Genomic DNA, 21,904 nt, shown 5'->3' on the forward strand with positions numbered 1-21,904 from the left:
TAAAAAAACACCAAAACACACCCCAATAAGGATATCCAAAGCAGGAAAGCTAGCCAAAGACCACAAAAAAGACACATTTGGCAGAGGGGTAGCGATTCCAAGATTTTGAGACAAGCTGAGACATAGAAGAATCATTCCAAGTTTCAAAATGTCTTGGTGAATATGATGATGTTCTAGAAGGCGCTCTGCAATTTGCCTATGAGATGCGCTTAGATTTTACTAGCATTCTTCCTTTATAACAAGGAAATTAAAATGTTCGCCATGTTACTCAAGGAACTAAAACTGAAAACTAAAAGCCTGTGTTTCTGTATAGCTCCTAAAACTTGTTCCATTCTGCCTTGCCTTTCTTTGATCTCTCTTGTGATATTGTGAGCATCACCTTTCAGCCCTTCTCTATTCCACAACCGCAGCCTATATTACTATCCTATTGCTGGCCTCCCCAGTTTTTCTTCCCCCAATATAGGGGCTCAAGTTGATTACAGTTTATTTAATTGACGTTTATAAACCCACCAGTACTTAATAAGCTCTTTCTCTGTCCCCCCCCCCAAAAAAGCATCATGATTTTGCACAAGTAAATATGTGTGCGCAAGAGAGAATTAAGAACTGGGTGTTTCTCTAAGCTTAGGAGTAAGGAGGGTGGTGGTGTTTTGTTTTTAAATGGGTTTTTCAAGTCCTACCCTGTTTCTCCGAAAATAAGACGTAGCCATAAAATAAGCCGTAGCAGGATTTTTAAGCATTCAAGGAATATAAGCCATACCCTGAAAATAAGACATACATGGTACATGGCATATGTCAAGAATGCTTTGATGGTGTTTCCTGCTCGGCACTGGATGGCCCTTGTGGTCTCATCCAACTCTATGATTCTATACATCGACTTACGAACGACTCGACAACCGAATTTTTCAACTTACGAATGGGGGTAATGGCCGCGCACTTACAAATGTTTCGACATTTTTTTAAAAAAACCCCTTCTGCGGTTTTAGATAGGGATTTTCCGACTTACGAATTTTTTGATAGGGTTGCTTCGATTTACGAATTTTTACGTTTCCAATGCATTCCTATGGGAAATCGCATTTCTAATGGAGTTTTTCGACTTACGATTTTTTCGACTTACAAAGGTTTCTTCGGAACAGATTAAATTAGTAAGTCGATGCTCCACTGTAGTGATAGGTGCAGCAGCAATGCCAGCCGCAGGAGGAGGAGGAGGGAAAAAATAAGACATCCCCTGAAAATAAGCCATAGTGGGGGTTTTTGGGGGGGGGAAATAAATATAAGACGGTGTCTTATTTTCGGAGAAACACTGTATTGATGCCACCTTCGTAATCGTGCACATTTCATATCTGCACTTTCAAAAGAAAAGCCTTCCTATCTATATGCTCTCAGTTAGTAGGTTTATTAGCAGATTTTAAAACAACCATGTAGCAGTGAGATCAGGCTGACTTACCTGCCAAATTACATCTGAAATGACCTGGAATGGTGTTGCTCTCTCCCCCTCAAGCGGATCCTGGTGGAGAAGAAGAAGCTGCTCACACAGCAGCACGAAGATGCGAAGGAACTAAAGGAGAATCTGGACCGAAGGGAACGCATTGTATTTGACATTTTGGCCAACTACCTGAGCGACGAGAGCCTTGCCGATTATGAGCATTTTGTCAAAATGAAGTCAGCCCTCATAATCGAACAGCGAGAACTGGAGGACAAAATCAAACTTGGGGAGGAGCAGCTGAAGTGTCTGACTGATAGCCTTCAACCTGACAGGCCCAAATGACATTCACCCAAGGACCATGGAAATCAAAAAAACGTGGGTTTAGAAGTATAGACCTCCTCCGTTCACTAGGAGGAGCTGCTCAAAAGAAACAACAACAATGTCATAATAGCAATAATATTCAGGGGGAGGGGAGTTGTTTCTATGTGGGGTTATTTGCATTTCTAGAAACATTTCAAAGCCTCTCTGTCTTTCCTTTATCACTGCCTTAGGGACCTCTCCAGACATTAGATTCTGTGCTTCAGATTCGGTATATTCAGGAATCTGCTGCAGTTGTGCATGAGTGCAGGTTTTTTAAAAAAAACAAAGAAAAAAAGTGTGGTTTCTTTTCAGATTCATATAGGTTGCTGTGGATCCCTCAAAAACTTGACAATGAGGATTTTAAGAGACTTGGGAGGGAGCAGGATACAGCCATATCAAACAGACAGAACAGATTTACTCATGTTACCTGTCTAGTGTTGTATTCAGGTTGGTGAGATATAGTGAAGTTTGCACATTTGATCTGCAATCCTATGCACACTTACCTGGGAGTAGGCCCCATTGAGCAAAGTGGGACTTACTTCTGAGTAAATACTTGCAAGATTCCACTGGCAGGTGCTATTTTGAAGAAGTGTTGCATAAGCTCTGCCTTTCCAAAAAAATTATGTCAAAACTGTTTGGACAAGTAGACCTTGGAAGAACTTATAATAAGCTACTTTCAAACACACCAGGAAACTGTGTGACTATACATGGTTTTTAATGTCTCAGCGGGGTGAAACTTGCCATTATTATTATTTTCCATTTGAAGATAACGTTGGAGAAATTTAGCCAGTCTTGTTCAATTCATTAATTCTCATCTTCTCCACAGCACAAAGGCAATAATTTCGTTCAGCTCAGCTGTCTTATATGAATGAAGTGTAACTAAGGGTCTGACTAATATGCACAGGTCTGTAAATAAAAGGCAGAACTACTGCTACATTATGCTTGGTGCCATTTGCCAGGGATTCGGTGAATCGAACTACAAATTAGAAGATCATTCTGTATATCTTTCATTTGCACAAAGCTAACTGTGTTTTTTTAATTTTATCATGTCCTTCGTGCCTAGGACTGCTGTTTGTCCAGCTTTTTCATGCCTCAGGAAGAAGCATGATTTCCATTTTACTGAAGTACATTGGAAACGTTCACTGTTATTATGTGAGTGTGTTCCCATTTTCATATTAACAAATATCCCTGCCATTATGGGACTTTATTTTCCAGCTCAACATCACAAGATGCATTATCTATAAAAAGTCCCACTAAATTGTCCTTTACATAACAAGAACAGTGGGATAACAAATGCTGATGTACTAATCTGCACAGTAAGTGTTCCCTTGCATTAATGTACATATCTGACGGATAAAGGGAAATCATACTTGTCTATAGGCTGTTTTTAACTTATACTGAGAAAATGACTTACTCAGCACTTAAATCTTCAACTCCCCTGGCTGTAGTGCCCTCCCTGACAAGTGGAACTAATTTAAACATTACGAAAAAAAGAATTCTCTTGACACTTGCCGCTTGATTTGAGTGTAGACAAAATATTTCCCTTCTACGGTTCTCCACGTTCAGGTAAAATGCAATCATAAGTTTAAGCAATGGTTGACTGTACAGGGTCTTGGCATAATCACTTCTATGTAATCAAGTATTTCACAGACAAATCTTAGAAGAGGGCTTTTCCCTGAGTTATCAGTGCTATTTCACACACCACAGGCCACTGGCCTGTACCGATTCCTTTAACCCTCTGCTGTACCAATGGGTCCCAGGTTTGTCTATACCGTTTAGAAGACATCTGACGGGTTACCAACATCATCAGATGCTGCTACATCCGACCAACATTAGAGAAACAGGTCCATTTTGTCTTGGAATCTTTTACCTGATCCTTAAATAAAGCCAAGCTAAGATAAATGATTATTTGTACAGTCAGCTGTGAGCTTTTACATGTCACTCTTTTTTTTAAAAAAGAGACTGTGATTCTGATTGTGTATGTGAACTCCAAATATAACTTCACTATGTTTGTGCACAGTACTTTGAGTTAAATCACATAATTCTTATGAAGATAGCAATATGGAAATTGATGTATCATTATATATTATCCTTTTCATAATGTGATATTTAATCACTCCCCTTGCTTCTTCCTTTATTCTTTATTGTTGCTGGCAGGCTTTCTGGGAGGGACCAGGAGTGAGATTCTCCCTACTGCTGTATATATTTCTATAAATAGTGTTTTTGTTGCTTTGTAAGAGAGAGAAAGAAAACCTGGTGCTAATGTCTTGCCTCTGGCACCCATAAGTGAAGGATTCCTTTTTCCATCTTATGGGTCACTGCAGTTTTTAGAGCTTTTTTGTATTGTGGGAGGAAATAAAGTCTTTCTGATTTCTCCTGTTTCCCCCTTTGAGTTTTCACCCCTGAGTAAAAAAGCATATAGAGATTTATTTCTTATTGCTTGAGTATAACATCATGCTTGACCGAGGGAAATAAACTGAATATTGTGTTTCAGTGTAACGAGTAATTTATTAATTTTAATATGTTACCTACATAATGTTCAAATATACATAACCTGCTTTTCATAGAGGAATGTGCATACCATTTTGGTGATGGTGTCTGAGTTGATTATCATGACCTTTCCCCAGTTCAGATCCATTTAAGTTTAGAATCCTTACCAAATTCAGCTCCAATAAGAAAGTATGGGATATAAAGCCAACTTGTGTTAAGGTTCTCCCCCCCCCCTCCCCAAATGTGGAATGATGTGAGATTTCCCATATTTTGTGTTATGCTACAGAACAGACACTAGGGGGAGAAAGAGTCAAATACAGTATAGGACGATGCTTGTAGATAAATCAAATTATTTAGTTAGCTAAATGGGATAAATATTGGTCCCACTGAGTAACAACTGACCAATTAATTTAATTTAGATTGCAATCCGATGTTCAACTGGACTCATTGAGACTAACTTTTGAATAAGCATGTATAGGATTGGGAGTGATTGACGTTTAAAAAAAATCACCCACCATTCCGTAAAAAAAATCTGAAGAACCATATTAAAGCAATAAAGACATTACTATCAGCAGCATTTTGAGAAAACAGCTGAGAATCCACAGTCAAGTGGCAGAAGAACAAAAATAAGAGATTTTAAAATTCCATATGGAGTAGCTTCAGTGCTGACAATATCAGAAGGATCAACCAGAAGAAAGATTAAAACAACCTGCAGTTTACTTTTCTTTTTAACTTCAAAAGGAGAGTTAACCCTGTAGCTGGAGGGACAGAGCATAGTGGACCATCCTTTTCGAGAAGGATGGGATAGAAATACTTTAAAATCAAGGTCCATTAGAATCATAGAATTGCAGAATTGGAAGGGATTCCATGCAGGAATCTCAACATGGCCTCCATCCAATTTGAAACTGTACCGGACCCTGTTTAGCTTTGCAAATTTGCTAGCAGTTTTATTGCTGCGCCACTAGGTGGAGGAACCTGATGTCTGGTGTGAAAACCTCCATTGATTCTCTCCACTAGCTAACTGGTTCATACTGAACATGGCAGTCCTTCAGTTAAGTCGGTCCCAAGCTTTTCAGGACTTTAAACATCATAAGCAGTTATTTGAACTGTGCCCAGAAAAGAGCTAGGAGCCAGTAAAGCGGTTTCAGCAAAGGAAATGCATAGAAAACTGCTGTAGTTGAGATTAAACTGTTGTTGGACTGCAATTCCCATCATCCCTGACTATGAGCCATGCTGGCTGGGGTTGATGGGGTTTGGAGTCTGATGACATCTGAAGGGCTATCAGTTCCCCATCCCTCCTTGCACAGCCTTGGGCTTTAGCTAGACTGTAGTTCTGGGAGATGGAATGAAAGTGAATTTAGTGCATATGACTGCACACGTGTAGATGCAGGCATAATTCTAATAGAGGTCCTAAAAAAAAATAATTCTTCAAGAGGCAAAAAGGGGGGGCACCATATGGGCATTTATTTTGAGGAGAGAGGGGTGCCAGAAAAGCAAGACTGCGAAAAAGGAAAACCACATCTGTCGGGTAACAGAGGTGTGCCTTTTTTAAAAAGAATACTTTTATTTAAAGCACTTAAGCAGCAAAGCCACAGATCCCAACAAATAAGGTAAAATAAAGTAAATGAAGACATCTGTTTACAAATGCTAACATTATTACAACAAACTGAAAGTGTCACAAGGTGGAACATCATGAAATTTGGCTAAACAATCTGTAGCCTTTTTAACTTGGTGGGGTTACTGTTTTGTTTAGTTATGTTATGTATTTTTTGTGTTTCTATATTGTAAACCTCCCTGTGATCCTTGGGTGGAGGGCAGTATAGAAGTATAGAAAATGAATGAATGAATGAATGAATGTGTGTCATCACAACCAGATCTGCATTTCCCAGGAATGGGTGTAGCCTAAACCATGCAGAAACACTCCTGGCTATGGCTGTCACCTGGGCATCCAGACTCGAGGATGGATCCAAAACCGACTGCCAAGTTGAGTTTTCAAGGGAAGCACTACCCAACCTTAAGACAGGATGAACTGCTATTCCCATATCTGTATTCTACTGACCAGGAACAGCGCTCATGTCTGGAGAAAGCTTCAGTTTGTTTGCTTCCAATCCCAGTCCATTGCTGACTTCTAGGATATGCAGGAAAGGTGGGTATTGGGCCGATGGGCTGGGCCACGCCACATTGTGTGGCCGCCTTTCCCAGCATCAACACAGAAATGAACAGAAATAAAGCAACACAAATATTTTGACCTAAGTGTCTTAGAAAAGCAGTTTTAAATCATGGGCACCTTGGTTCTGAAAATTGTGCTGCCCATACTGTATTGGTGTGAGTGATGCGGTCTCATGGCTCATGTGGTCCCAGTGCAAAGGAAAAGAGCTAAAATCTTCTCCCTTACTATAATGTCAAAACAAGAGGTGGTGGGGAAGAATAATGATAGGTTTGTAAGGACTCTTCCATAATTTTGCCAAGGAAATTCTTACTGTTCATGGCCTAATGCCATTAGCCTCTATTGTAGATGGAGATCCTTTATGAAATGCATTCAGGACCGGAAAACAAATCTGTACTGAGATACACACAGAACCATTTTTGCTACTGGACCTGCTCTGAATCTGACTTCAGGAATAACATGTTTTAACCAAGAGTGTCCTGGAATAGACACACTGCATTGGGAAAGAAGGGAACAGAGTTCCCTCCAATTTCCCACTTTCCTGATGTTCCAAAGAACCAGTATCCTGGAGTTACGATATGTGTTGTTGTCAGGATTCTAACTGGACTGTAACTGATCTAAGAATTCTGTAGAGCAGTTGCTGTGGCCAGCAGCTCAGTCTTCCTGAGGCTCAGGAGCAGCTAGGAAGTACCTACTCTCTTCCTGGCACACTAGACTGTAGCTGATTAATGTATTTCATGTAAGTTTATGGATTAAACATTCCTCACTGTGCCATAAGGCGTGTTTATGCTCTGTTGAAAATGATAGCTGCAGTAGCATGAAGCAAAACAGCTAAATGATCATCATCATCATCATCACTTTTAATTTGTACACCGTCTTTTGGCTTGAGAGCAGTACATGTGAAAAGGATCTAGGAGTCCTGGTAGACCACAAACTTGACATGAGTCAACAGTGTGATGCAGCAGCTAAAAAAGCCAATGCAATTCTGGGCTGCATCAATAGGAGTATAGCATCTAGATCAAGGGAAGTAATAGTACCACTGTATTCCGCTCTGGTCAGACCTCACCTGGAATACTGTGTCCAGTTCTGGGCACCACAGTTCAAGAAGGATACTGACAAGCTGGAACGTGTCCAGAGGAGGGCAACCAAAATGGTCAAAGGCCTGGAAACAGTGCCTTATGAGGAACGGCTTAGGGAGCTGGGTATGTTTAGCCTGGAGAAGAAGATTAAGGGGTGATATGATAGCATGTTCAAATATATAAAAGGATGTCATATGGAAGAAGGTGAAAGGTTGTTTTCTGCTGCTTCAGAGAAGCGGACACGGAGCAATGGATTCAAGCTACAAGAAAGAAGATTCCACCTAAACATTAGGAAGAACTTCCTGACAGTAAGAGCTGTTCGACAGTGGAATTTGCTGCCAAGGAGTGTGGTGGAGTCTCTTTTTGGAGGTCTTTAAGTGGAGGCTTGACAGCCATCTGTCAGGAATGCTTTGATTGTGTTTCCTGCCTGGCAGGGGGTTGGACTGGATGGCCCTTGTGGTCTCTTCCAACTCTATGATTCTATGATCTTTGCACTATTGCAATGCGAAATAGTGGAATTCATACCAAATATGAAATAGTGTGCAGAGCTTGGGAGAAGGGCACATGCACCAGGATGTGAGGCAGGGAGCGCAGGAGAACAGCAATAAATCTACTTATTCCAAGACCTCCCTTAAAGCAGTAGCGGATCACTATGAAGAATTTCTATAAGCCAAATGTCTAGTCACTAGAGTTGGGCAATATCTGATTTCCAACATCGCCCATATATACCACCAGCTAAATATCGCAATATACTGACATATCGCAATATCTGAAATAAGGATGGAGCTATGTAGAAGCATTGGCTGGCTTCACAGTTTTCCCCACATTGTGATTTTTGCACAACACACACACACACAATTCACGATTCGCAATATATTGCCAGGTCAAATATTATGAAACCGGAATTGCAATATGGACGATATATTGCCCAGCCCTACTAGTTGTGGGACAGAATCCTTAAACTTTTTCTGTCCCCTGTGCATGTCAATACCGTGCATAGATTTGACTCACCTGAAGCTGCAGAAGCAATCTCAGGAACTTGAATGTCTAGTTGGATGGTGGGAGTGTGTTTGGGAGGAGCTGCAGGAGCCCCCTATTCTGCTGTCCTCTCCCCCTCGGTCAAGCAACTACTCACCAGCTACTTCTCTCTGTCATCAGTGCCTCTTGCATGTGCCTTAATGTTACAGGAGACTGGCAGTGTTGCACTGAGCATTGCACAGAAGAGCACAGGAGCCCTTCTCAGCTTGGGTGAGGAGCTCTCAATAGAAGCTGTGCTTACCCAGCTGGCGTGTACCTCATTTATGTTTTTCCTTTTTGTGTTTGATGGTCCATGTGCTGGCGCCAGGCTATTTTGTGCCCTAGGCATGCCTACCTACTTGCACACCTCTCCCCAAAACTGCTAAGTTCCATTTTCCAAAACAGGTGTCTTGCGGGGGGGTGGGGGTGGGAGTGAAAAACACAAAATGTGAAACTGCTAGATTTATTTTAAATTATTACCGGCCTCCTCCTCTCTGCAATCTGTTATTATTACAATAACGTTAGAAACAGAAATAGCTTCTTTGACAGATATTTGTCAATATCAGTAGTTTGTGCTTTTAAACTTAAAAGTTCTAAAGTGTTATTAATACTGCTAATCATAAATGTCTGAATTTGAAAAGAAAACAAAGATTGTCTTAAGATTTTTGAACAATTATAATGAACCTACTATATAAATGAAGTGAAACAAATATAGAAAGATTTCTTCCAAATAATCTGAAAAGGAGTCTGATAATTCATTGACAGAACTCTTAAGAACCTGCAGTTGTAGAATGAAAAGAACAGCCAATAAGGAACAGCATCTGTAGCAACAGAGTCACAATAGGTTGAGAACCTTCTGTTTTTATTTTAGACCTTACAGTCTGTAGATTACAGTTCTTCAGTGTAGAGCTCCTGGTTTTGAGAGAACTGTAACTATTTGCTTTATTGAAGAGCCCGTTTTTTTCAAAACATCAACTTTTGTCAAAAGATTGACCAGGTAGAAGCTGTAACATTTTTAGCGGTATACCACTATTTTAAATGTGCCATTTCCCTTTTTATTTTAAAACACAACCAAATGCTTATTTGCTTTGAGGGCAGTTTAACCGCAATCTAAAATTCTGGAATTGGGAATCTTAGTATTTGGAGGGGCTTGTATGATCATCCTGATCATGCGAGCTATTAACCAACCTGACTCCCAAGAAACCAAACTAATCTTAAAGAGCTTGCTTCAGGTAATTTCCAAATGGCATTTAGTGGAGTGATTAATGAACCCTCTGAGGAATTTTGTAATCCAAGCCAGCCTTGGCCTTGCCTCCAACCTGCCATTTGAAGTTTGAGCTGTTGTAAGGCACTGTCAATTATAACACTTGCAATGTACAGTATGGGGAGAATAGCCTGTTGGCTTTGGTGACAGGGCAATTTATAGAAGTTTAACAACCTCAAAACGCAACATCAAAGAACCAACCATCCTGAAACCTTCCTCCCAATGAAATAAGATGTACTGGAAAGTTAGGAAGAGCTTAAAAGGTAAAGGTAAAGGACCCCTGACAGTTAAGTCCAGTTGCGAACAACTCTGGGGTTGCGGCGCTCATCTCGCTTTACTGGCCAAGGGAGCCGACGTTTGCAGACAGTTTTTCCGAGTCATGTGGCCAGCATGACTAAGCCACTTCTGGCGAAACCAGAGCAGCGCACGGAAACGCCATTTACCTTCCCACTGGAGTGGTACCTATTTATCTACTTGCACTTTGACGTGCTTTCAAACTGCTAGGTTGGCAGGAGCTGGGACTGAGCAACAGGAGCTCTCTCTGTCGTGGGGATTCGAACCACCGACATTCCAATCGGCAAGCCCTAGGCTCAATGATTTAGACCACAGCACCACCCGCGTCCCTAGGAAGAGCTTAGGTTCCCTTTTTTTCCTGCTATCTTTTATTTCTGGGTGGACATTGAGCAGTGGCTCAATGTCAGGCAGCCTTAAGCCGTGGATTGTGACATTACAGGTAGGTAGCCGTGTTGGTCTGACGCAGTCAAAACAAAATTAAAAAATCCTTCCAGTAGCACCTTAGAGACCAACTAAGTTTGTCATAGGTATGTGCTTTCGTGTTAATGCACACTTCTTCAGATACACAGTGTGCATGCACACGAAAGCTCATACCTATGACAAACTTAGCTGGTCTCTAAGGTGCTACTGGGAGGATTTTTTTTCATTTTGTTTTGATCGTGACATTGTTTTCCGTGGGCAGTTCTGCCCCAGCAAGGTAGATGGTGAGGAAGGAACACCAGAAAAAAAAGAACCAGGAAATTCCATCCCAGAAAATTGAAACTTATATCTTTTCCTATCTCTATGGATATCTCTGTTTCTGCATCAATGCTAATCATAGCTGTGATTTCTCTTCTTTCATTGGCTATTGACAGTTGGGTGGAATAACGTCTGCATATTTTGCCATGTAGATTTGAATCTACAGGGCTAGATACTTGTCTCTTTTTTGAGAGGCTAGGAATCCATGCCAGCTAATGTGGCAAGCTCAGAACTGGTTAAAATCTGATGCACAGGCTATTGCCTGCAAATTGGTTGTGGTTCTTTTGGCCAGACAGCTAACAGACTACAAAATTTCCTCTGTTTCTCATTAGTCCTAGCCACCCCTACAGTCCTCTTGCTGCAAACAGTTGATAATTTCTTCCAATTCAAATACTGTCTATTGTTAACTTTGCAGCCAAAAGGTCCAAGACTTTATCTGACAAGGACACCTAGATGTAGAAATCATAGCAGAGTGAAGCATAGCCTGAATGCAAAGTGAAGTGTAGTTGAATGGCACATGGTATGTTTTAAAGCAGATTATATCTCATTATTTCATGGTGATGTTTTCATTCCTTCTCTATTCACCATATTAATGTAGACCAGAAAGTGGTGCCATGTGATTAAATCCCGCCACAATCCACAATTTGCAACCTGCCCTCTAAGACGAAGCAAATTTTACACGTCCTCTCCACAGATTCATTCTTAAGATTTAGCCTCCCATATACTTCCAGTGAGGAGAATTCCATGTCTAAAAAACATATACTGTAATGTGATATTCCTAGGCATCAGCAGAACCTCTCTGTTGTGTAGCATGATGCCTAATAACTGGTTGAAGTGAAGGAATCCAACACACTGCATTTTATGGGAGATAAGATTTTCATAATTCCGATCATGGGACTGGGAGTGGCTGCTGAGACCATATAGCACCGGTCCTGAAAGACCTGCAATGGTTCCCAGTACATTTCTGAGCACAATTCAAAGTGTTAGTGCTGACCTTTAAAGCCCTAAACGGCCTCAGCCCAGTATACCTGAAGGAGCGTCTCCACTCTCACTGTTCAGCCTGGGCACTGAGGTCCAGCACTGAGGGCCTTCTGGCGGTTCCCTCGCTGCAAGGTTACAGGGAACCAGGCAGAGGGCCTTCTCAGTAGTGGCACCCGCCCTGTGGAACGCCCTCAAAGAAATAAACAACTGCCTGTCTTTTAGAAGACATCTGAAGGCAGCCCTATTTAGGGATGTTTTTAATGTTTGATGTTTTATCGTGCTTTTAATATTCTATTGGGAGCTGCCCAGAGTGGTTGGGGAAACCCAGCCAAGTGGGCGGGATATACCGGTAAATAATACTGTAAATATGTTGTTGTTGTTGTTGTTGTTGTTATGCTACTAGAAACAACTGAAAGGAACTCTCGCCAATGATGTGGATTGGGAAGGTGAGCGCTAGAAATAGCAGCCCTCATAAATGAAATAAAATTGTTAATCAAATGTTTTTCAGGGGAATTCTTCATTTGGGTGAAGTTTCTCAGTCCGGAAATGTCAGTTGAGGCTTCGTACTCCCTGCAACTTGTTGCATTTTCAACCGGATGTGCTGGCTGCGTTCTGTCATTGCTTACAATGAAGCACACAGACTGGAGGTTGTGGTATATTGATAAGACTGCAATGTATAAGGCTGGCATCGCCCGTGTGGGAATATGGAAGATCTGCTTTCCTCCTAATTTGATAGGGGCTGACGAGTATAGCATAGTTTGTTGTCATGATTTTGGATTTTATGAGAAATTCTTCCCTTTAGAAATGAAGCTTGGCCAAATTCTGATGGTCGTTGCCTCATTCCTTGCGTTTTTTGGGCTGTTTTTTTCCTTTTTAACTCCGTGGAATATTTTTTGCCCAGGTCTTACCGAAAAGCAGGTTAAATTGCTGTTTATAACTGGAGGCCTCTTTTTTGTGTTCTCCAGCATTTGTGTCGTTGTTCCCATTAGCTGGAATGTCCATTCCATATCAGCAAATAAAAGCATCGCTTTCCCTACTCCTTTTCACGTGCCCTCGTACCCGACAACACAAAGAAATGGAAGTGCTATTTATCTAGGGTTTATGTCAGCTATCCTGCTGCTCATAGGTGGGTTTTGTGTAATCGCTCAGAGATGTCTTGTGAGATCAAATAGAATTATAGCCATGTAGAAGAGAATCTGCATACCAAACTAATCTAACGTGTGACAAATCCACAAGTGTCTGTAAAGAAGTGGCCTAGACAATCATCTCACTCACAAATATGGGAATTAGAGGAGAGTTAAAGTGGGTACTGCTGTCTATTTTTAAATGACTATTATTACAATTTGCTGTAAAAAAAATTCAGACGTTTGGAGGATTTGTCTTGCAGTGAAAGTTGACGCTGTCTAATAAAGTTATTTCTAAACAAACATGTATTCACTTTCACTCATTGGAATTGTGCTCAGTTAAGGTTGCCTCCGGACAGTTAGCATTTTGAGAGATGGATTCAGTTGCCTATCAGAAATTTAGTCTTTTGAAATTAACATGGCTAAAGCACTCTTGTGTGGGGGAAAGAACCCAACATGCTTTTAAAAGGCCCCTTTCTGGTTAGAAAATCACAGGGGAAATCCACTAAAAGGTATGGGATAAACCTACTGATTGACAGGAAGATGCATAGCTTCCACGCAAGCAAGTGAGGATGAATGCTCATTGTCATATCACCTCCCCACAAGCAAATCCGAATGGCCTCTCAGTAAAGAGTAGATATCATATAACATCAGGGTGGATGTTCAAGAAACAGACAAGCCATGGGTTGCACTCTTGGGTCTATATCAATTAACTATGTCAAGTAGTAAAGCAAATGCATATATTTTTTTAAATTCTTAAATCTGTGTGTGTGTCTACTGAGTGTTGTTGTTGTTTAGTCGTTTAGTCGTGTCCGACTCTTCGTGACCCTATGGACCATAGCACGCCAGGCACTCCTGTCTTGCACTGCCTCCCACAGTTTGGTCAAACTCATGTTCGTAGCTTTGAGAACACTGTCCAACCATCTCGTCCTCTGTTGTCCCCTTCTCCTAGTGCCCGCAATCTTTCCCAACATCAGGGTCTTTTCCAATGATTCTTTTCTTCTCATGAGGTGGCCAAAGTATTGGAGCCGCAGCTTCACGATCTGTCCTTCCAGTGAGCACTCAGGGCTGATTTCTACTGAGTAAGAGATGTCAAAATGAAATTAGAGAAGTTTAGATAAGGGAAATACATGCTGCTATTAAAGTTGCAGAACTTAAATGTGAAAGTGTTAAGATTCCTCCCGTTAGAGTAGGAAGAGCCCTGGGAAATCATACTATATCTTGATGTTGTCCCTAACATGGGAATATTGTTATAGGATTCCATTCCATTCATTAGAGCTAAAGTGTAAGTAATTGATTCCCCCTACTTCTGTACTCTCAGATGAGAAGCATGATGAATTTCAAAAAATTTGAGATATTGAATGCAATGAGGAAACACAAATGAAATTATTATGCGATCAGTAACTCCATACTCCCTCCTCCCAAACATGAATGAAGAAGTCAGTCTTTAGCACCCCATTGGAAATGGACAATACATGATCCCTGATGCAGAAACACTGTGCCACGACTGGATCACCCAACAGTGGTATCCTGAGAAGGACCCCTTCCAAGGAACTCAGTGCCAGGCTGGCACCTACTGACAAGATGCTTCATCAAGTGTTTTGGGCCCCAAGCTCTTTAGAGCTTTGTATGTCAGTTGTTGTTGTTTAGTCGTTTAGTCATGTCCAACTCTTTGTGACCCCATGGACCAGAGCACGCCGGGCACTCCTGTCTTCCACTGCCTCCCACAGTTTGGTCAGACTCATGTTGGTGGCTTCGAGAACACTGTCCAACCATCTTGTCCTCTGTATGTCCCCTTCTCCTTGTGCCCTCCATCTTTCCTCCCTCAGGGTCTTTTCCAGGGAGTCTTCTCTTCTCATGAGGTGGAGCCTCAGCTTCACTGTCTGTCCTTCCAGTGAGCACTCAGGGCTGATTTCCGTAAGAATGGATAGGTTTGATCTTCTTGCAGTCCATGGGACTCTCAAGAGCAGGCATCCCCAAACTTTGGCTCTCCAGATGTTTTGGCCTACAACTCCTATGATCCCTAGCTAACAGGACCAGTGGTCAGGGATGATGGGAATTGTAGTCCAAAACATCTGGAGGGCCAAAGTTTGGGGATGCCTGCTCAAGAGTCTCCTCCAGCACCATAATTCAAAAACATCAATTCTTCGGCGATCAGCCTTCTTTATGGTCCAGCTCTCACTTCCATATGTAAGTCAGTAGCAGCACCTTAAAATGGGTGCCATCATGTAAAACCAAGCCATCATGAAAATTCAAAAACTTCTAAATTATTTTCCCAAACCAGCCAAGTTCTCCTCCCCGAATCATAGTTATCATTCAGTACACCCCTTTGTAAATAACAATATTTATTTCATTTTCTCACATGCTTGAGCACTTGTTCTCTGTGTGTTTTGATGTGAATATCTGAGCTATTTTGGAGAACAATAGCGATGGTAATACATGCAGATAAGGTCATTTCTGATCCACTTCTATATTTTGAGCTAGATTATTTTTGGCCAAGGTTTTTTTTTTTAAATACACTCTTGTCCACCTGGCAACTCTGTGTGTGGATATATTTTTATCCCAACCGTTTCTAAAAGTGATTTGAGACAAAGCACATATTTGGTCCCTATAATGTTTTCCCTTTTAATTTGCCCTAAATTGTCACGTTTACAATAGTAATGGTAAACACTAAAAACCATTCTATAGCAAAGTATTATTTGAGCAAGTATAATTCACAAAGCACAATTTTCTTATTAAGGCTTTCTGAATCTTTCTCAAGAAAAATCGTTACCAGATGTTCAATAAAATACCAATAAGATATTTTAAAGAAAACCTACCCAAAGGGCAATAGTAAAGGAGGGGAAAGAATATGTCAATTTATTATATGTTAAGTAAAATGATACTCCCTATAAAATTAAGAGTTCAGGAAATTTACTTGCTACTAATCTAATTCATCCACGTAGCATGCTTGTAGTGAGAGACCATGCCTTGAAATATCTAATGTAGAAAGAGAATATTTTCTTATCATGGAATCAAGTTTTTGACACATCTGTGATTTGATCAGAGAAAACTTCCTGCCGAATGGTGAAACCTGCCATTGCAACTTTACTACCCGACTCCCTGAGGTTTGTGTGTTTTTCAGTATATGAGTTTCCCTGAGTTTCATTGCCATTAGAGATATATAAATGAGGGCAAAACGTCAAACTTTCAGAAAAAGAAAACAAATTAACTCCGTCAAAAACATTAACATTTTGCTAAATGCATTGAATTGTGCCAGTGACGCAAATTCATTTCCAACAATTTATATGTTCCTTTTTCTTCTCTCCCCCTCCCCCTTCACATTTTCTAACGGAACGTTAGAATAAAATAGAATATTATTAAGAAACAAGATAACAGTTTCTAATGGAACGTTAGAATAAAATAGAATATTATGAAGAAACAAGATAACAGTTTCCCAATATCTGGTAGGCTTTCCTGCAGAAGATGGAGTAGTCTTGTTCACTTTTGCTCCAGAAGGAAGGACTAGAATCAATGGGTGCCTAGGCGCCATCTCTGGGGGCGGGGCGGGGGGCTTCGGCACCCCCAAAATTTCCACTGTGGGTGCCTGGCCGGGCAACCCAACGCATCAAGTGTGTGACGTCACATGGCACGACATAGGAGTCATCGCTGCAGCAGAGCCGGAGGCCACAGCCCAGTCAGCGCCACTTCGCCAGAGAGCCAGCAGAGGCAAGGCAGTGGGCGTCAGTGGGCAGAGGCCACGCAGGGCTCATGCATGTGACTGGAGGTCATAAAAAGCGCATAAGAACCCACTTCTGATGCCAGTTTTTAATTCAGTGTACAGCTACAAGGAATCCAAGCCCATGTTATACTGTAGAACAGGGGTGTCAAACTCAAATTCATCGGGGGCCGCATCAGCAGTTTGGTCACCCTCAAAGGGCCGGTTGTGTCTGTAGGACTATGTGTCCACTCTTTATTATCATAAATTATTGTCACTGCATTCAATTATTACTGTTTTTTGTAATAAGGTAAGCTCATTCCCGCCCCCACGCGGATCACATTCCTGCGTCGTGGCGCGTGTGTGGGAGGGGATGTAAACTAGGGAAATTTGAACAAAAGGTGGGGATCGACGGCTTGGGGGGGGGCTCAACTAAACCTTCGGCAGGAAGGAGAAAGCCACTGCTGGGATTAAAAACCTGCAGATGGAAAGAGGGCTTCCCTCTCCTGCCCTGCGCACACCCAAACCCCGCTAGGCAGGATGCCACACGCTGCAACCCACCCCATGCTTTGGAGAGGGGCAGGAACATGCGGTGCAGCGCCAACTCCCTGCTTTGCTTTTGCATCCTCCCTCCTCAGCGCCAGAGTCCCTCCCCCTCGCACTGAGGGAGGGCAGCGGATTTCCCGAGGAGGAAGGCGGTGGCAGCCCCAGCGGACGTGCATCTTCGCCTCAGAGCTGCTCTTCCCCCCACCGGGACTGCAGGCAGAGGAGGCTTGAAAACCTCCCCCCCCCAAAAAAAATCCCCTCCCACCTACTCAAACCGTGAGGCAACTCCATCTGGAGCCCTACATCACGAGGGGCTGAGAGGAGGCGGCGAAGAGCGAGAAGAGCAGGAACCCGTGCCGTCGCCGCCGCCTCCCTCCCGGCCGCCCCCCGGGGAGCAGCTCCACTGGAACTGAGAAGCCAAAGGGCAGCTCGGGGGTGGGGGGCAGAGCAAAAGCCAGGCACCCTCCCGAGTGTCTATGAGGAGAAAACGGGGGAAAAGGGAAGAGAAACCCGGCTCCATCAAGAGAGCGACTGTTGCGCTTCACCTACTTCCCCCTCAGGCTCACTCTGCGTCCCTTTCACCCGCTCGCTCACCCACCTCCCGGATGCAGCCGAGGAGAGGAAGGGAAGCGGCGGGCGGCAGCTCCCCAGTGCCGCCTCACTCGCTCTCGGAGACAACAGCAAAGCCCGCTAAAAAAAATCCAGCGCTGCTCCGTCCCGGCACCAACTTTGCCGGCGGCGCCTGTAGGGCTTTCCTACCTCCTTGGTGGGCTTCCTCCTCCTCCTCCTGCATCTCACTTCCCCGTCTGGCTCCAGAACTACTGTCAGCGGCTATTGTCGTCGGTGGCTACGTGGGCCACATGACGAGGTCTGGCGGGCCGGATTAGGCCCCCGGGCCTTGTGTTTGACACCCATGCTGTAGAAGGTGCACTCATTTCAGGGAGGAAAAAAACCTTGTAGGCATCCATACCCTCTTTTTAAACTTTTATTTATACTTTTCACTGATTTGACAAGCATTTTGACATTTCAAAACTTGACTTCCTTCCCCGGCTTTCTGCATTTCTTTAAATTTATTTTAAATATCTTCTCCGTATCAAAATGTGTTCATTTATTCATCATATTTAAATATATACTCTTATGAAACCGCAGGTTATTACAATAATCCTGCCAATGTTTTTATCTGTTTAGAATTAATCTGTAAATATTCAATAAGACATTTCCATTCTTTTATAAAAAGGATTGTTATCTTGATTTCTTTTTCTTCCAGTAAGTTTTCGCCATTTCTGCATATTCAATAAGTTCTTGTGTCCATTCTTCCTTTGCTAGGACTTCTCCTTTCCATTTTTGGGCATCTACACTCTCATTCTCCTCAAATGGAAATAGGAAATGAATGGGGTCAGTGGCAATCCAAAGAGTTTAAGAAAACAATTGGTAGCATCACTGAAATCTGTCTGTGTTGTTGTTGTTGTTGTTGTTGTTGTTGTTGTTGTTGTTGTTGTTGTTGTTGTTGTTGTTGTTGTTGTTGTTTTACTACTGATGGCACCCAGAAGCACCTGAGATTTTCTAGGTATTACTTTCAATTACATTTCTTCTGCACTTTGGATAACGAATTTAGGATCTCTTTAATGGGAGAATTTGGTATGTAATGAACCATCACGGCCACTAGAGGGTGGCTGCAATGCACGCAAGAATCCAAGAAGAAGCGAGGAATATCCTGTTTTGACTGAAATACAGTACTGTACTATATTTCACTTTTATAATGAGTAGTTTTGAATTTACTAATCTGAATTCTGATTGCGCTTCCTGCTACTTGCATAAGTGTTCAATGTGTTTCCATTTAATGGCAGCAAATTTTGAAAGCTAAAAGATCATATGGAGGTGGGGTGCCAATATTGATTTTGGTTAATGATTAAAAAAAAAAGCTTTGGTTAAAAAAACCAAACCTTTTCATGAGAAAATAAAATATCTTAATTATTTTGAAATTAAAAAGAAAACTGCCACCAATGAATTTTAAATTTTAAATTCACAAATGTAAAATGTATCACTATTCAAAAGTATAGTATGTACGGATTCATATTTGGGATCCATTTTGTTTCACAGCTGTGGTGATTTTAGCATGTTCATTCTGACCCTTATTTTAATTTTGTTTCAGTAAACACCTATTTTTTGTCTTTGTAAACTTTATATGTGATTTTAAAGCAAAATTACTTTGTTTTGTCTTGATATAGTCTGCAGATTAACTCAATCAATTCTGTACTATTCATGTTACACTCAAGAAAAAGAAAGAAAGAAAAATCTTTCCCCCCCCCACCCCTTTTAAAGCTGAGAGATGGAAGAACACAAACAAGAAGCGCATGAATGCCAAATTTTTGCACTCCCAATTTCTTGAAGAGCTGTGGCAGAAGTTTACTGACTAGACTGGTTTATCCACATACAGGACTGACATAGTTATGTTTTGGGAATCTGGATAAATAGATATTGCGGCGATGTGACTTGACATGCCATGACAAGCTTAAGTCTGGAACAATGCCTGATGTAAAACATACATTCTTTATTCTATGGGAGTGAAATAGGGTGTCTAAACATCTTATCAGGAAAGCGATATGTCAAGCAATCCTTGAGAGAAAGAAAAAAGAGAATAAAACCACATATGGAGGAAACACAGGTGTTATATGAAAACTGTCAGGAGATTGTCTCTAATGCTGTCATTCTGCTTATGCAACAGACTTCCACTTGCACAACAGAGCTTCCCTCTCCTCTCCAGCCTGTTGTGCACCCTCAAAATCTTCTGCAAAAAGTAGGATACAACTAAAGTGTCTTGATAAATCAGTGATGTAATTTTTTTTGTCCTGGTGGCACTTGGGTTAATAATGATGGATCAGCTAGTTTGCAATTGGTTTAGGAGGACTGATAGATAAGGTTACAATTACAAATAAAGAATGTGTGCCACAAAGTAATATTTTTGAAGCAGCAGGGGCCACAGACCTTTCCTCCACTGCTACAGAGAAGCATCTGAGGGCAGATCTTCCTTTTCCCAGAGATGAGGCCCAACAACTAGGAGGAATCCAGCAAAATTATTCTCTCCAAATTTATTTGCATTTCAAGGGAAGTTCTTATTGGAAGCTCATTTAGCATAGCTGCCTAAGAGAGGCAATTTTTGTGAAGACCATGGCAGGGACAGAAAGAATAAACTTTTCCTTCTACTGTCTAACCCATCCCAAGCTGCTATGTATACAACCCAAAAATGTGCACCTTAGCTGTACTTATGCAAATAATGTCACGCTTGCCTTGGCCCTTAAAAGTATCTTGGAAGAAGGTGAAAATAGGACCAGGGCTGTACATTTTGAGGGACGGTTAACTCCCTTCCCTTCTCCGCAGGGTACTGTTCAAGTTTGGTAGTTTCTTGCTCACCCAGGCCCCACTTCAGCAGTCTAATGCTATTGTGCTACAGGGCTGGTGGAAAATTCCAATCTGCACATCCTTCCATCCTGCAAATATGACATGAAGACTGGCAGATCATGTATCCATAGCAGTGACTAGAAGAGGACAACCGATGCCTCCAGCTGCAACAAAACATCTCTCTCTCTCTCTCTCTCTCTCTCTCTCTCTCTCTCTCTCTCTCTCTCTCTCTCCCCTATCAGTCTCTACAGCCACAGCAAGTGCTGTAACTCTCCAACAGTTTGAGTTTATGCCCGAAGGTGCAGATGGGTGCCAACAACATTATTCCATGATTCCCTAGTCAGTGTATGTGAATGTGTGTATGGGGATGGTTGTGTGTTTGCATAATGTGTGTGCGTATACACATGGCTCTGCAGCCCCCAAGTCACCACCCACCATATGTGGCCCCTGGAATCAAAAAATATGCTTACCCCCTGCCCTACATACACACAAATGGTTTATTTATTTATTTATTTATATAGCATTTAATCACACCTTTCCACCAAGGAGTTCAAAGTCTTGTCCCTTCTCCATTTTACACCAACAACAACCCTCTAAGGTAGGTTAGGCTGAGAGAGTGACTGGCCCATGGTCACCCAGTGGTCTTTATGACCAAGTGGGGGTTTTCACCGTGGTCTCTCACATCCTAGTCGGACACTCTAACCCAGGGGTCAGCAACCTTTTTCAGCCATGGGCCGGTCCACCTCGTAGGGGACTGGACTATATTTTTTTTGGGGGGGGAATGAGCAAATTCCTATGCCCCACAAATAACCCAGAGATGCATTTTAAATAAAAGGACACATTCTACTCATGTAAAAACACGTTGATTCCCGGACTGTCTGCGGGCCGGATTGAGAAGGCAATTGGGCCGCATCCACCCACAGGCCTTAGGTTGCCTACCCCTGCTCTAACCACTACACACCAGCTCTCCAGTGTGTGTGTGTGTGTGTGTGTGTGTGTGTGTGTGTGTGTTGTTGCTCTCATCTTCAAGTTGGGGCAGACTAGACATTTCAGTAATCAAGTATGATTTGCATGTTGTGTGCACACAGAGAAAAATCTACATGAGATGTGCAGGGAATGAACAGTGCGACTCTTTTTTTCCTCATTGTAAAGTACTCTTCACTGATACTGTAGTTATATCATGGTTCTATTTTTTTGGCTTCTGCAACCTCAGATCAGCTATGACTCAGCCATACTTTTTTTTCCCCCACAGACAATACTGTGGTTAAAGACCAGGGTGAAGAACCTGGAAACCAATGCTCTAATTATGAGAGAAAAGGTAGAGG

The 21,904-nt window shown here is 42.0% G+C and overlaps 1 protein-coding gene across 7 annotated transcripts in view; it reads left to right on the plus strand.

Annotated features, from left to right (window-relative positions):
• SHROOM2 (shroom family member 2) overlaps positions 1–4,282 on the plus strand; it is a 109,279-nt gene extending 104,997 nt beyond the window's left edge. For all 7 annotated transcript variants that reach the window (XM_035114460.3, XM_035114461.3, XM_088667710.1 and 4 more), the window contains one exon: positions 1,499–4,282. In XM_035114460.3, coding sequence (XP_034970351.3) covers positions 1,499–1,765 — 267 coding nt within the window. In that variant the 3' untranslated portion in view covers positions 1,766–4,282. The remainder of the gene's footprint in view (positions 1–1,498) is intronic.
• Positions 4,283–21,904: the final 17,622 nt, after the last annotated feature.

Source organism: Zootoca vivipara, chromosome 4, assembly GCF_965207765.1.
Source record: "Zootoca vivipara chromosome 4, rZooViv2.hap1.1, whole genome shotgun sequence".
NCBI classification, from domain to species: Eukaryota; Metazoa; Chordata; class Lepidosauria; order Squamata; family Lacertidae; genus Zootoca; species Zootoca vivipara.